The sequence below is a fragment of the Microtus pennsylvanicus genome, chromosome 13, assembly GCF_037038515.1.
Source record: "Microtus pennsylvanicus isolate mMicPen1 chromosome 13, mMicPen1.hap1, whole genome shotgun sequence".
NCBI lineage: Eukaryota > Metazoa > Chordata > Mammalia > Rodentia > Cricetidae > Microtus > Microtus pennsylvanicus.
Window position 1 is genome coordinate 9,441,621 of NC_134591.1, and position 16,755 is coordinate 9,458,375.

Sequence of the window (16,755 nt, forward strand, 5' to 3'; positions counted from 1 at the left end):
CAGGATGGATCATTTAAAGAGACAGTGCTATTGGGAATTGGTTCTCAGATCTGGGGCGGATGTGGAGCCCATCAGATGTGCGGGAAGCTCCAGATCACAGCCTTTATGGCGCCTGACTGCAGAGCAATGAAACCTTCGAGATAAGAACCTCAAGCCAACTTTCAGACAGAAATCACTGCACAACCACACACTTCCTCTGGCCAGCAGCCTTTGCTTCCTTCACCATCAGGAGCTACAGTGAGGGCAGAGGCAAGAAATCTCAGAACCACAAGCTTTATTTTTTTTATTATTTTATTATTTTTACTATTATTGTATTTATTATTTCACGAGCCCGGTCTGCTGGGACTGGATGTTCCTGAATGAGCAGTCCTAGTCCTTTGCTGGGAAAAGAGAAAGAGAGAGAATATTAGGTCATGGAGTGTCTGAAGTAAAATACTGCATTCACTCATTCATTCACTCATTCATTCATTCCAGGAGGCTGCTGCACACATGCCTCTGCGTGGGCTGCTGTTTGCTGTACTCTCCTTAGTAAAACAGCATTGGAAAAGGAATCAAGAGTGTCCACTGAGGACAGGTGTGAGAGAATGGAATGTTTTGTGCTCTCTGGGCAGAAGCTACAGCTGCTTGTGGAAGCCATAACCCTTGGTCACACCTTTGACTTTATTCTTCAAACGAGGACAATTTAGACATCCCCAGCTTCTAGTTACCCAAAACTTTCAGTGCAAACAACTCAGGGGTCACTACCTCGAGGTTTCGTCTGGCCTTCTGAAGGACTTGGTGGGTGATGACCACTGAGAAAAAAGCAAAGAAAGGAACAATTAGAGCCACAGACCTCAGAAGAATAGAATAAAGAACAAAGCCAGTGACGGGGAAGCCTGGACCCAGACAACTGGATGATGTCTGAAGGGTCTTCAACAGGCTCACGTTTGAACACATGACCCTCTGGTGGTGCTGTTTTGGAGAGTGTCCCAGTGCCATTTATGTTTCTGTGATAGAATATTCTGGCAAAAAGCAACACCGAGAAGAGTTTACATTAGCTCACAATTCTAGGCTACAGTTTGTCACTGTAGACGTCAAGGCAGCAGGAACTTGAGATAGCTGGTCACATTCACTGTCAAGGGCAGAGAAGAATGCACGCTTCTGGCTTGCTTGTGTTCACTTCAATTTCTCTACTCCTACCAGTTCAGAATCCCCTGCCCAGGGAACTGCTGGGTCTTCCCACATCAATTAATTTTAGTAAGAAAGTCCCCTCCAGACATGCCCACAGGCTAAACCAGTATAGACAATCCCCCCTTGAGACTCTCTTCACAGGTGATTTTAGGGTATGTCACATTCACGATTAAAGATGATCACAGAGGCTTAGGAAACTTTTAAGACAGTGGCCTAATAGAAGTGGGCTGCTGGTGCCATCACTTGAAAGGATATGTACTTTTGTCTCTGGCCAGCACTCTAGATTTTCTGATCCACCAAGACATAAAGGAACTGTTAGCTTACACCACCCCTGATTCTACCTCTGTATGCCTTCCCCCACCAGGATGGACCCCATATTCCATCAAACCACGAGCCAAAAGAAATCCTTTTCCCCTTACATTGCTTCTCTCAGGTTTTTGTCATAGAACTCAGTAACCTACACAAAAGCCCTGAACAATCGAGACCAGAGAGAAGTATGAAGGCCTCATTTGTTCCTTTTCAACTCCCAGGGCCAAATAAATGCACTGGGAAGGGTGGACCACAGACAACAAACACTTCAAGTCCTCACAGGGACCTCACAGTAGTATGTATGCTACTTTTCAGAGGCAATGCCCGGTTCTGCATGGCCACCTGGATCACCTGCTAATGACTGGGAAGGATGCTGCTGGCCAGTGTAGAGGGCAGGATCTGACAGTGCCTGGCTTCCTCTGCTGTCCTTGCCCCCTAGAAAGCAGTGTGGGAAAGAAATCCACACTTGCAGGCCCATGCCAAGTGTCCAGGGAAGTACTGTGAAAGCAAAGTTTTACACAACAGCCTTTCTTCAAGCATGCCTCTGGTATCCTGGAAGAACTCAGGGCATTTTTATCCTCCTGCCCTTCAGCTGGTGGAATAGCTCAGAACGGCTCCCCAGGGCAACCTGCTCTGTCTAACCAGGGGTGGGTTAATGGGAGAGTTCAGGGCCCCTGCGTAGTGACACTTGAGCTGTGTCAGAATTTGAGACAGGAGTGCCCACTACTTGGAGCAACCACACACAAAGGTGCTTTCTTCCACAGCCCCTTGTCTAGCAAAGACTAAAGCGGTGAGGGAAACTCCAGATTTCTGAGCCTGATCAGGAATCTAGAGGCAGAATTTAGGATGCTGAGAGGCAAGAGGACTGTCATGAGTTTAAGGCTAGCTTGAGAAAAAGGAATAAAATAAGAATCCATCCTAACTAGGACCCGGTGAGGGCCTGGGAGTACCCTGCTCCTCACAATCCCAGCCCCCTTGACTCATGCTTGCTGAGGCCACCTGCAGCTCACCCCAGCATATGAACCACTGCAGCTCACCCCAGCATATGAACCACTGTAGCTCACCCCAGCATATGAACCACTGCAGCTCACCCCAGCATATGGCCACCTGCGGCTCACCCCAGCATATGAACCACTGCAGCTCACCCCAGCATATGGCACCTGTAGCTCACCCCAGCATATGAACCACTGCAGCTCACCCCAGCATATGAACCACTGCAGCTCACCCCAGCATATGACACCTGCAGCTCACCCCAGCATATGAACCACTGCAGCTCACCCCAGCATATGAACCACTGCAGCTCACCCCAGCATATGAACCACTGCAGCTCACCCCAGCATATGACACCTGCAGCTCACCCCAGCATATGGCACCTGTAGCTCACCCCAGCATATGAACCACTGCAGCTCACCCCAGCATATGAACCACTGCAGCTCACCCCAGCATATGAACCACTGCAGCTCACCCCAGCATATGAACCACTGCAGCTCACCCCAGCATATGGCACCTGCAGCTCACCCCAGCATATGAACCACTGCAGCTCACCCCAGCATATGAACCACTGCAGCTCACCCCAGCATATGAACCACTGCAGCTCACCCCAGCATATGAACCACTGCAGCTCACCCCAGCATATGAACCACTGCAGCTCACCCCAGCATATGGCACCTGCAGCTCACCCCAGCATATGAACCACTGCAGCTCACCCCAGCATATGGCACCTGTAGCTCACCCCAGCATATGAACCACTGCAGCTCACCCCAGCATATGAACCACTGCAGCTCACCCCAGCATATGGCACCTGTAGCTCACCCCAGCATATGGCCCACTGTCCACTTATTAGAATACCTGCCTGGAGGAAATGTCTTTCTTGTTTCACAAAAAAATCCATCTGGAGGCATAGAGGTCAACAGACATAGTGAACTTCACTTTTATCTGAGTAAAAAGAATTTCACTGGTGTTCCTTGCCTCTCTGTCTCCACCTTACCCCTGGCTGCAGGGTCCATGGTGTGCCCAGAAGCCCAACATACGGGACCCAGCATACAACTCTGATGTGGATAGGAATTGTGAATCTTTCCAGGCATAGAGCATCACTTTCTCAAGATTCATCCATCAAGGGACCTATGACCCAGAAAAGCTTGTCATGGCATGGAGGTTAAAAATAACCTTGAAAGACCACTGGGTGTAAGATGGAGGCCCAAAAATGTGAGCCTATTTCCACATTGTCTGAAGGTTGGAGAGTTTAAGGTTGTACAATAATTGTTGACAACAACCAGGGCTACGCATCCTGACCCAGGATGAGGTTACTTGGTTCTTTGACAGTAAGATAGCACATACAGGTAGATCCACTCCCCCCTGACAGATGGTCAAGATATGCCAGCATACTTCTGCTCCTTCTTCTGTAATTGGAGGTTTAACCTGGGAAGTGGTTACCTTCAGGATACTTGGTCTAGGGTAGATTCACTGCCTAAACAACAGAATGCCAATGACTCGACGTCTCAAAGTGTTAAAGGAATTAACTGTTCAAGTTGTCCTTTGTATCATGTTAAAGAAGCCTTTTGTTGCCTTCTCCCCCCTTTTGTATTGGGATATAAAAAGTGGATGGAAATTAAACACAGGCGATTTCAGTATTCACTGGAACTCTCTCCCAATACTATCCTATGTTTCTGTTTTATTATTTTTACTCATGTCTTTGTACTCATTACTAAATTTTCTGATCCCCATGCCCCTACCCTGGTAAGTGGCATTTCTGTCAAAGCTGGTCTCCGACAATGCACCCAGTGAGTCAAGCTTATCATAAACTGTAAGGATTCCCTGGCCCATGTTTTGAAGTCTGACATTTGAATAGGTACACCATCCATGTTACCACACTCAGAAATTCCTGCTGTCATAAGAAGATGAGGTTCAGAGTGGTAAAGAATACATCCCAAATCAGACTGACCTCAGTGAAGAGACAAGGCACACGCATGGGCCACAGAACTCAGTCCAGGCATCTCCCACCCCACCAAAGACCGGAGAGGAAAATGCCTACTGGAGAGCTCACCTGGCCATAGGACATGGAAATACTCATTGAAGACCTCAATCCTGTGAGACAGGATTACTCCCCTTACTTGGCAAAGGAGGACCAGAAGCACAGAAGTGAAGTGGAAAGTGCCAGGCCATGTGACTCATGAGTGGTAGGGACCCAGGTTCCCATGTCTCACCCTTTCCCAGCTCTCTCCTGCAGATTCTGAGAGGTAATATCAGTCCAAATACTGAGGGGTGGTCCCTGGATCTTTTTCATCCCTGTTGCCACATGAAGAAGGAGGGGTAGGGAATACCATATTAATGTCACTGTGTCACTTCAAAACTAGGAACAGAGTTGGCAGGTTGGAGGGCTTAGGGATATCCAGGGACTCAGCTCATTGGGACAAGGAGGAGGATCTGGTACAGAGGAGTCACAGGCCAGACACATGCAAACTAACCTGGGGCAAGATCCCCACCCTGTCCTTGCTCAGGCCAGCTCCAAACCAGGTTTATCATATATTGATGGTGACACCATTTCCATGAGCAGCACTATGCAAAAATGCCTGAAAAGGGGGAACAGCCAACATCTGTGGGGTACCTGTTTTATCCCCTACATTGGTGGTCCCACTCTCCAAATTTTACTGATGCAATTGTAACTATTATCCAGGCCACTGTGGCCAGCTTTCCTTAAAACTGCTGTCTCTGTTTAGAGAGGAGGAGCCTAAAGCTCATAATCAGAGCCATGTAATACATGTCACACAAGAGGGTATAGCTGAGACCTGGGCACATTCCTAATACTGACCCAAGATTCAACATGGCATGGTTCTAGCTTTCTGATTTGTCACAGTAGGGTCACCACCTGAGCTGAATTCTGCTGACTCCTGAGGTTCCTCATCCCAAACCAGAATCAGCAGCAGGAGGTTCAGGAGGGAACCTGTGCCAAAGTCCTATTGCCCTCAGGAGTCTGGCCCTAATGCTCAATAGCACCTGAGCATGCCGCTAACTGCCCCTGTCACCCACACCTTGGAGGGCTTCTCTTTTCCATAGGTGACATTAAGTCTCTCAGCCGATCTAACAATATCCAGTCTGTTGGGCAATCACCTATCTTTCAAATTCAACCTTCCTTCACAGCCCTGTGTGTTTGAGGAACTGTCATTCATCTCCCAAGCCTTCATGCTCTGTCTTGTGACAGCAGATGCACAAATGAACCATAGCAAATCCTGCTGCTCCTCGAGCCCAGTTCAAGGCTCTTTGTCCCACTTTCCCTGTTATGGTTGGACATGAAATGCTCCCTGTTTTGTACATAAAATGTACTCCTGTGTTTGAACACTCAATTCCCAATTGGTGGGACTATTTGAAGAGGTTGTAAAGTGAGGCCTGGCTAATGTGACTAGGTCATGGGGAATAGGCTTTGAGGATGATAGCGTGGTCCCTCTAATCTTGGCTGCATTTTGTCTGTCACATGATGTGACTAGTTACCTCATGCTACTATTCCCCCACACAGGAACTAATCCTACCAGCATGTCCCCACTATGGTTAACCCTCTAAACTGTGAGCCAAAACAAGCTTAACCTTCCTTCCAGGGACTGTATCGCATGACCAGAAAACTAATGTGCACTCTTGCTCAAGTGAAAGCCTTGACCTGTTTTCAGCATGTTTACAAGACGCCTGGGAATCCTGTTCTGATGGAGGAAGGTCATTGGTTAAATAAAAAGAAACTGCTTGGTCCTCATTGGTTAGAAGATAGGTGGGAAGGGTAAACAGAACAGAACGCTGGGAGGAATAGGAAGTGAGGTCAGACTCCACAGCTCTCCTCTCGGGAACAGACGCCTCAGAGAGACACCATGCCTCGCTCCCGGGCAGACACACGCGATGAAGTAAGCCGCCAGGTTAGACATGCTGAATCTTTCCCGGTAAGACCGGTGCTCACAGATTATTAGAGATGGGTTGATCGGGATGTGAGAATTAGCCTGTAAGGGCTAGAGCTAAAGGGCAGTGTTTAAATGAATATAGTTTGTGTGTTGTTATTTCGGGCATAAGCTAGCCGTGCAGGCAGCTGGGGTGTTGGGGACGCATCCCCGCCGCCGCTCCTTATCACTACACTGTTCCTCTGCTATCTTATTGACATGCCTCAGTGACAATCAGATTTAATCTTGGACCAAAGCCTCACACTACTTTCAGGCTGCCTCTGGCAGGCCCTCAAGTTGATAACCCTGAAGCTTACGCCCCCTTACCCTTCATTGAGTTCAGGGTCCTTTACAAAATAAACTACCTGTCCCCTGTCCCCAGAGCTATGAAAAGGACAGAGAACAGGAGCCCAGTGTCTGGCCATAACTGAATTTTATTCATTTGCAGTTCAAACCCTCAGTAACCTCATAGTCTTTTCCAGAAGATTCCTAGAGGGCAGCTAATGAGACCACCTACTTTGCAATCCTCTATGCCCCATGCTTCTAAGAAATACTGCTGAGAGAGAAGCCACCAGCTGCAATAGTGGACAGAAGAAGGTACAATTGGTAACAATCCTAAAACAGGCAATCTGATAAGCTGACAGTACAGGCAAGGCCAGCGTTGAGCTGCTGGAGAGCCTGGTGGAAGTTGCTTGTCTCCACACATGGGTGAGGAGTGTTGTGGGTTTGAATACGAGGCCCTGATGTGGCTGAGTTAAGAGTCAGCACAGACCTTAAGCTGTCTTCCTTCTCCCCTGAAGCCCATGGTAGGAACACCATGCAGACTTTCATGTGAAACATGCCAGCTTGGTCCTCTGCAGGAAGGAGCCCCGTTGATCTCCTCTGGAGGTCTTTCCCAAGAGGCCCTGGTCTCTGGTCCCCCTTACCTCAGCCTTGCACAGTCCGCATTTATTTCACCAGCAAGATAATTCTGGGTTCTCACACATAAACCAAACCTACCGTCACCTCTGTCATTGCAGGTCCTGTCCTAGACTGCCATTCCGTGTTCCAATGTCTACTCCTTTCAGAATCAGTTATGGGCCCTTCCCCTAGGACACTCACCACGTTCCTATAATGCACCATCTGTTACCCATGAGAGGACAGTCCTGGCAGAACTCACTGTGCAGTTCAAAAAGGGTGAGGCAGGAAAATAAACCCCAAGAAGGAGGCATAATCTCAGAAGCCTGGGCCCCAAAGGGTGCAGGCCATGACTGCACTGTCAGCCCTGACCTGACCACAGAGGTAGGCAGCTGTCAGTGTGGCAGCCCCCGCCTCTCACTCACACTGGTCCCAAATGATTTTCTCCTGGTGCTTTTTCTGCTGCAGAAGTTTTGCTGTGTTCTGCAACTTCTTTTCTTGTTCAAACAACTTTCTGTGTAGTTTGGTGATCTCTGCCTTCAGTTCTCCAATCTAAAGAAAAAATAATGAGAAAAATATAATAACTAAAACACTAGATTACATCGGAGGAACTAAAAATAACATCAAAAGATGCTGAACTTCACTAGCAAAATATCTGAATAAGCCAGAAGCCCTTTGTGCACAATACATTAGCAGAACTGGACAGAATCAAGGGAGAGGAGGAAAGTCAGGACTGTGATAGCTCTTGGAATGGTTGTGGCCCAGTGATGGTACAAGACAGACTGAATGGTAAATGCATTCTATCTCTCTGCCTGTCCATTCTGTGCCACAGCATCTACGCCCAGGGACAATCACATCAGCACAGGATTATGTCTTTCTCCATGGGCACTCACCTTGGCACTGCCAGAGGCAAGAACAATAAACTGAGTTGGTTCATAGTAATCTGAATAAAAAAAATTGTGGTACTTACATTGAAAAAAAAGAATTGTGTAGCCATTAAAACGGATGCTGTAGAGATCTATTTATTGATTTCAAAAGATGATTAAAATTAGTGAAAGAAAGAAATCAATAGACTGAATGCTGCATGTGAGACATTTCTGTTTCATAAAAGGAAACAGATCCCTACAGCTATAAACATATATTGATGTGGTAACCAAACATCAATGGTGAGTTTTAAATTTTTGTAGTTTCTTTTTTGTTAACATAAGTTATAATACTGATTTAAATTTTTTAATGTTTTAATCTTAACACAACAATACTCATCAAGTACAGACCAATTTTGTTTCTTTTTTTTCCAGAGTGGAGTGTGCATGCCACATCCACCATCTTGTGAGTGTCGCAGTGGAGACTCCCTTAACTGACTCCAGGACTAAGAACACTCCTTTTCCCTTGGCTGCACTACACCTTTGCTACCAAGAAGGGACACAGTACGTTGGCAGTCCCTGTAGAGTCTTTTCTAGTTTGTTCCAAACATGTTTGTGGTATCTGTGCTTTCAACAGAACATCAGATTCTAATTACAAATTATGTTGACCTGTGAGCCACATATATGGACGGAAAGCTGGCCGTATGGAAACTAAAATATGCTTTATGGGAGACCAGATAAAGGCAACTCACTGAAAAACACTTTGCTAGCAAATTAGGTGTGGGCGAGACAACTATAAAAGATGTAGGAGGAACAGTCTATAAGAATTCTATATTCGGATTGCTCTGCAAGTGCCTTAAGTTTCCTCTTCATCTTGAAGAAACAGAAATTGGTAGTGACAGAAATACATTATGGATATGGTTTGTGAAAGAAAGAAGATGTGGAACTCCAATCAGAAAACCCATATTCAAAGAAAAGGCCTGGCCCTATATCAAAGGAATGAGAAATGAATGCACATTTATGTTTTAAGTTAAACTAAAAGGTTTAAGGTATGTATCTTTTTTTATTCCCCACCTTAACTTCCTTTTAGGTTAACCAATCATGTCAGGTACAAAGACTTCAGTGATTCTCCAAAACAGATCCTAATTTCATCATTAGATTTGCTTTGATTCTCTAGTACAGGCCAGGAGCCCATGAATACTTATCTTCTAGTCAGGATTTCACAGGCCACGATCCTAGGTCAAAGTCTCCCTACAGTTCTGCATCTGTGACACTGGACTAGCATCTGGCTCATCTTTCATACTGTAGTAAAGTGAGATTCAAAGGCTATGGTGGAAGACAAGAAGGCAGTCTTGCCGGAGCAAGATTGCTTTCCTAGATTGCTTGGTTTATCCCTTTGCTCTTTCTACAGTCAGGTCAGCATAGGGCTTAAATAGGAAGGAATAATTCTGCAGCTACAATGTTTCAGGGCTTTTATTGATAGATGATTATAATTAGTGATAAAGAAACCAAAACCAACAACTGTTCATAAAACTGAACACAGATGTATTGATATGGCAAAAAGCCATAATGTTAGTTATTTCCAAGAGATATGATTTCAGGCTGTCTGAAACGATAATTTGTTGTATGTGTGTACGTACTACAAATCTATGTGTATTATACATATTCATGTGTATATGTGCACATGTGGTCGTACCTGTGTGAACACACACACAGGGCCAGAGAATAGCATTGGGTGATTTTCTTCATTGCGATCCATCTTAGTTTTGACGCAGGGTTTCTCACTGACTCTGAAATCACTGAATTAGCTAGGTAGTCACTGAATTTTGCCACTACTTCCTGTCTTAATGCTGGGCTCAGAGATGTGCACACCCTTCAGGGCCAGATTCGACACGGGTGCTCAGGTCCTCATGCTTCTACAGGTTTTTCCATCTGAGCCAGCTCCCTAGCCCCATTCATATATTCTTTAAAGCTATAATGCTGATTTAACACTTCAACTAACACTCCCTCCTTACTGGGAGCTCAGGAAGCCATGCCATGCTAGATGGCAGCAATGACCCCAACCAGCAAAGAGCTCCTTTCTTGTCTCTGCGCACCTGCGGCTATTGAAGAGCAGGTGCCAGCCTCCAGTTTGCAGGCCAGTGCTTACCAGAACTCACTTAAAACTGGACATCTTCAAGCTAGCACTTAAAACAAGTAAATTTAAATATTTATGTCTGTTGTTTCACTGTACTTAAATCTTCCCGTTCATCTCATGACGGAAAGTATACTAAGACAGCAAAATTCTAGAGCCTAGCTCTGCCACTTCCTGGCTGCAGAATTCTGAGGCAAGTCATGTAACTTCCTGAAGTTACATGGCTCCTACTTCTGGAAAACGGGAGTAAGAATGTGCAACTCCAGCTAACATGGAGGATTTTGAATGATGCCAACCCAAGGAAATAATACATAGTGGGCATGCTGATCACCCTCATCTTGTACACATGTATTAAAACCTCACAGCATGAAATTATACATAAAATGTGTAATTATGTCAATTAAATATAATATACGTTAATTAAAAAAATGAATAATGACACCTTGACCTAATTGTCCAAACATACTCCATTTGTGAATTAAAAAAGAAAACTACCTAAGTCCCTGAGGCCACAACAAGGGGTAAGATTTTAGTGTTAGCAGGACATGTGGCACCAAGTAGGCACTTAGAATCAATGAACAGGAGTGGAAGCCTCCCACCCCCACCCTCGAGAACATGCACACCGTCAGCACTTCACCTGGCTTCTGGGGGAGGTTACTCTTTTCCTTTTCATGATGAGCATCTCAAATATCTATACAAGTCAACAGAATTGGATAGGAATCCCGGAACCTGCCCAGAACTAACAACTGTCAGTTCAAGGCCTGACACTGGTTTAGCCTCCCTCCAATGTCATGTCATCTATAAAATAGTTCAGTATACATCACTTACAAAGTTCTCTGAACCTATACAGCATTAGCACAAGATAACTCCTGAGCACCACTGAGCATGAAAACACAAACCCCAAATACTAGATTTTTAAAGCAACTGTATTAGGAATGCCTAGTCTATAAAAAAGTCTATCAAATCCTGAAAAACTACCAAAGTCAGACTTCTTTTTTTTAAAAAAATATAATCTATTCAACTTAGCATCCAAAGAAGAAGTACACAGTTATAAGCTACCTTCTTTTAATCTGTGGTTTTCAATGCTCCTGGTTGTACACATCAGGATAGCAAAAGTGAGGTCCTAGCAGCTGCACTTATCAAAACCTTTCAGTGGATACTATGGGGCAGGTCCAAGATTTACCTCCCTCTTCCTCACTAGGATGTTGTATGTTCTAAGCTCATCTTGTGTGTCTGCCCAGAACTGAAATAAGCCATTTCCTGTAGGAGGCCTGGCCCAACCCTTGAAAAGAGGCCCTCAGAACCAGTCTTAGGGTATCTCTGATGCTCTGAATGCAATTATTTCTACAGTATCTTATGTGGAGCTATTCAGTCAATTTGTAAAACAGAAAATGCATCACAGTTCATTTTTATGCTTATAATTCAAATTTAGGATCATATGGTTTTCATTTCTCGGATTTAATATTTATCCTTCTTTCAGTAAAACTCTCAGTTCCTAATGAAATTCTGCACTGTTTATCTTACATCACAGGTGAAGGCACCTGCTACCAAAGCTGCTAATAAGGTGAAGTCCCAGGCCGCATGTGGTGGAAGGAGTGAACTGACTTCTACAGGCAGTTCTTTGACGTCCACGTGCATGCCAGTACACAAGTATGTGTGTACACATAAATAAATAAATGTAAAGAATTTACACTTATCTTACAATAGGAACGTACCATATTATTAACACCAGTGTCTGCGAACAACATAACCAAAGAAAACCATTGAAAACTCTGTGCTTTGGGGAAGTCTCAAACCAACGTGGTATATCACTGGCATGTCTGCTCCCATGGCCATGTCCCCAGTGATACACAGTATGGCTGGCTGACTTCCCATTGCTATGAATCTTTAGACATTGCTCCCTCACTCCCATTTTGATTAATTCTATTTATAATTATGTAAAGTTTTATATGGCTCCAAAGTCAAATCTACAAATCAGTGTTGATTAGAAAAATCATCATGTACCTCTGACCCTCCAAGCTAACCCCTCACAGTCCTACGAGTCTCCTGTTTTAAGGATATGTCTATATTTGGTAACCCTTCATATACATTTCTCAGATAACCTGATGCACACTTTCCAGATCATTGCTAGGGGCTGAGGGGGGAGTTGAGTTAAATATAAAGGTAAATAGACAACACAGAGAAAAGAGGAAGTTGTCAAGCACCTAGACCTGCTGCTATAAACTCAGAAGTCTGCTTCACCCACACCAAACAAAAGGCGCCACATGAAGACCAGGCAGAAAAAAGCAATGTGCCCAGAAGCAACTTCCTACCACACAGCAGTCCATGAATACCAGCAAGCACATGGTGCATCTCTGCGGTCCTCCTCGGCTCTGAATCCTTATGATGCTGATGTGAACATAATCGATTACCTAAGATGCCTTCAAGAAGGGTGCATGGACACAAAGACTGACAGTCCCCCCTCCCCCGCCCCCGATTCATTTGCAGGTGGAAGAGGATCAACAGGGCTACAAGAGTGTATGTGTGGGGGGGTGGAGGGGTGTATGTATTCTGTCAAAGTAGACAAACTGGATTCTGTCTACTTAACAGCTTCTTCTGTCTGCCAAAGGCAAAAAAATGCACCAAGGGTAAACCGTTTAGCTCAGACATGTTACCTTTAACATAATTTAGAGCAGGCATTGATTTTGGAGAGTGGAAAAAATTATTCATTCATCCATCTAGTCATTCATTCATTAAAAAACATGAATAAAACAGACATAGATCCTGAAGGAAAACAGAGGGAGACAGGCATTAAGCAAACAAATATATAATTACAATGTGTGTAAGGGTTTGATAAAACAGAAGATGATGCTATGGCTGAGTGACCAAGGGGCCCTCTTTCTTGACCTGAGAGTAAAAGGCAGTCAGCAGAGTCATAGGACATACATAGCAGGCAGACGGTCAGTGTCATGTAAGCCTCCGATAGAAAAGAGTCTGTGGGTTCAGAAAGAAAAGCCAGTAAGGTTAGAGCTCAAGTGATCCAATTATCACTCATCTTTCAGCCATGTCACATGTATGATTATAAACATCCTTGAGCGTAGTGTCCCCTTGCTCCCCAGGACACTTGTGTCATGGGAAGTTTCGAAACAAACAACCTCACTGCCAGGCTGTGACGGTCTGAGAGCTGCCAAAACTAAATGAGGTAGTGACTTGAAATGTACACTTCCCTTCTGCCTTCGTGCTCACCTTTGGAAAACATTTATCAATCCAGTCAAATGAAATAGAAAATATCGACTGGGCGACCAAGCGGAACTCTAACATCCTTTTCCTGCGATTAGCCAGGGTGTTGTACACTGTGCCAGGATACACGTGAATCCTACTGTTGAAAGCCAAGACAAGGCTTCTGACCTTTCGCTCTCAAATAGTTATATAGTTATTCACAAAAATCCAGCGGAAGCCATCAATAGATCAGAAGGCCCTGAAGTGCAAGGCATTGCTAGGAATTTGAGCAAGCTGGTCCATAAAGACAAGCTGACATGTGAAACCCAGCAAGTCAAGAACAAACCCAGAGTTCAAACATGTATGCGTTCAAATCAGTTCCACAACCCAGGCCCTGAACATTGTACATAGTGTGAACAGAATACAACTCAATAATGGCATGCTGGGAATTAGGTAAGAACTCAGTATGGCTCCCAAATCCCGGGTACCATGCTCAAGGTGGGGCACATTAGCTGTGGGCCAGTTCTTAACTGGCCATAGAATGAACAGAGATGCAGGCCTCTCTGGTATTTGAGCCTCTGAGCATGTGGGATCACCTACCTGCTCACAGTGAAGTGAACACTGGCCATCTGTGGGGACCGAGACCCTCCAGAAGAGTTTCAGCAACCTTGAGGCTTCTTCCAGGATCAGCCTGGCTGTGTTCATGCTGGAGAGAAACTTGCTCAGAGGCACAGACAGTGGAACCTACAAAGGATAACGAAGCTATTACAAGTCACCTTGACAGGGATCACTCACAGACAAGCATGACTTAATAGGCAGCAGAAGGCTTCAGACGAGGGCTCCTGTTCCACATGATGAGAGGGAACCAGGGTTATGCAACACCTATGAGCTATACAGTAGAGAGAATTTTGATGGTAAGTTTAACCCAGTCAATAACCATGGTTACTAACCCACAGTAACTCCATCCAGACCACCAGAGAGCAAAGGATAGCAACACAGCCCAGGGCACAACACTGATATATTTGCCACAGATGGCCTTCTGAGAATGTACGGTATCAGGGGTCTCTGGAACCTCTCTCCGTCTCTGTGCTGGAGGCACACTCACATGGGGAGAAGTGTCAAAGGCAAGAGAACAAAGAGAATGTGGCGCAGTGGAAGAGAGATAAAAAGAGGAGCAAGAGGAAACTGAAAAGCATTTCTCTTTGCAACTGATAGATAAAAAACTGCACACCTGTTTAGATAGCAAAATGACAAAAATATGAATATTATTCAACAAAGACAAAGGTGTATAGAGACAGACATTAGCTCAGAACCATAGACACAAGCTCTCTGAAGAGTAAAGTAACATGCTAACAGTTAACAGCATTCCTAAAACCTTCCCAGACTTTAAATGGGGAAACCTACTTTACACCTAATCAAAATATAGTAAGAGATTTGTACAAAAAGATAACTCACTGCAGTTGACATGCCCACACACAGTGAAAAAAGGAATAGCCCATGCTAGGTCCGCAGTAGCTTATTGGCAGTCACTGAAAAGGCAAGTGCTCAAAAGAAAAAGTATTAATACCACATAGCTGAAATATATGAACCTCATATTTCTGACTATTTGATAAACTTCGAGTGTCCCCAAAATATGTGTTTATTTTTGTATGTTTCTCTCTCTCTCTCTCTCTCTCTCTCTCTCTCTCTCTCTCTCTCTCTCTCACACACACACACACACACACACAATTACAAGTGCTGACCTTTAAGTGTATTTGAAGAGAAGTTTTGTTTTTATTCTTTTCTACGATTTTAGCTTTCAAAATAAGTATTTTTTTAATCAGAAAAGAACAGGAATCTTATTAGTGTTAATTTATTCAATATTATTTATCAAGCACTTACTCTATACAAGGTAAGGGGAGTAAGTAGGTATTGTTTATTTAATGGGCCATAAAAACACTGTCCCGTCTCTCATGGAGCTTATCATCTAGGAGAAGACAAAATGCAAATATGATTCTTAAATATAGTAAAACAAAAAAAGCAAAGTCATACACAAAGCCAAAGCAAATACCACCGGGAACTCAGCTGTGTTCAGTGACAATCTAGACTAACTGAGGAAATGACTCAGTGAATAAAGAGCTTGCTGAGTAAGCAGGTGGACATGTAGAAGCTGGGCAGGTGTGGTGGCTATCTAAAATCCAAGCACTAAAGAGGGAGAGTTTGGGGATCCAGACTCTCAAACAAGCTGGCTAGCTACACTGGTGATCAGTGAGTTTGGGTTCAATTGAGAAACTCCACCTCAATAAAGAATGTAGACAGCGATGAGACTGGAAGTCAACATCGGACCTCCACACATAAGTATCTGCACATATATATGTGATCACATACAGGTAATCACATACACAATATACATGTACATGCACACCATACCTACATACACATGCAAAGAAAAAGAAACCTTAAAAGTGGTGTCCAGAAGCTGTGACTAATGGAAGCTCAAAGGTCTAGTACCATCTCTCACCTGGTGCCTTGGAGGTAATGCATGTCAAACACATGACGACTTGTGTCAGGCATGTAAGTCTGTGACAACGGGTAACTTGAGATGAGGAGGATTCCAGGAGGATGAGGTAGGGAGAAGAGCGAAGTTAAGGATGGGGAATGTCAAGCCAGAAAAGTCAAGAGAAAGAGGCTGGAGACAGATATGGGGGGAAACAAGGACAGCACCTGTGGCCCTGCCTGTTCAGAGCAGGACATGTTGGGGAAAGAGGATGACTGACAGTGGGCAGACTGACTGAAGCCAGCCCAGCAACCAGAAGTCCTTAGAGCTGCTTCCCAGAGAGAAGGGGGTCAGTCGGCCAGCAATGGCCAGAAAACAGAGCATGCTGGCTGCAGGACTGAGAACAGTCAATGTTCATCATCTCTACACTGGACTGATATAACCTCCTTCACAGGGCTGTTCTGAGCAAATACACACACAATCTCCTCTGCAGGAAGATGACCTTACGGTGGACATAGAACATCTCTCAGGAACACATGCATCACAGAGTGGCTGTAAGAAATTACAGTATGGCATGGTCAGTATGGCTCACGGCCAGATGTGAGCTCTGTGTCGTAAGGGGACAACCTGATTGGGTCTGGTACAGTGTACATGAAGATCAGGGCCTCTAATTGCCCCACAGCAGCCCAGAGGCCAAGTAGACAAGTCGGCCCACATGGTGCGTAAGTGGAGGGGTGGAATGATACAAGAGGATGAAGGGACAAAGAGTAGCAGAAAGACTGGGGAGAAGTGGCC

The 16,755-nt window shown here is 44.8% G+C and overlaps 1 protein-coding gene across 6 annotated transcripts in view; it reads right to left on the bottom strand.

Moving 5' to 3' along the window:
• Nucleotides 1-273: 273 nt before the first annotated feature.
• The window catches only part of Cdk5rap2 (CDK5 regulatory subunit associated protein 2), a 210,880-nt gene continuing 194,398 nt past the window's right edge, over nt 274-16,755 (bottom strand). For all 6 annotated transcript variants that reach the window (XM_075945801.1, XM_075945799.1, XM_075945800.1 and 3 more), the window contains 4 exons: nt 14,085-14,228; nt 7,715-7,841; nt 745-791; nt 274-380 (listed from right to left, as the gene is read on the bottom strand). In XM_075945801.1, coding sequence (XP_075801916.1) covers nt 324-380; nt 745-791; nt 7,715-7,841; nt 14,085-14,228 — 375 coding nt within the window. In that variant the 3' untranslated portion in view covers nt 274-323. The remainder of the gene's footprint in view (nt 381-744; nt 792-7,714; nt 7,842-14,084; nt 14,229-16,755) is intronic.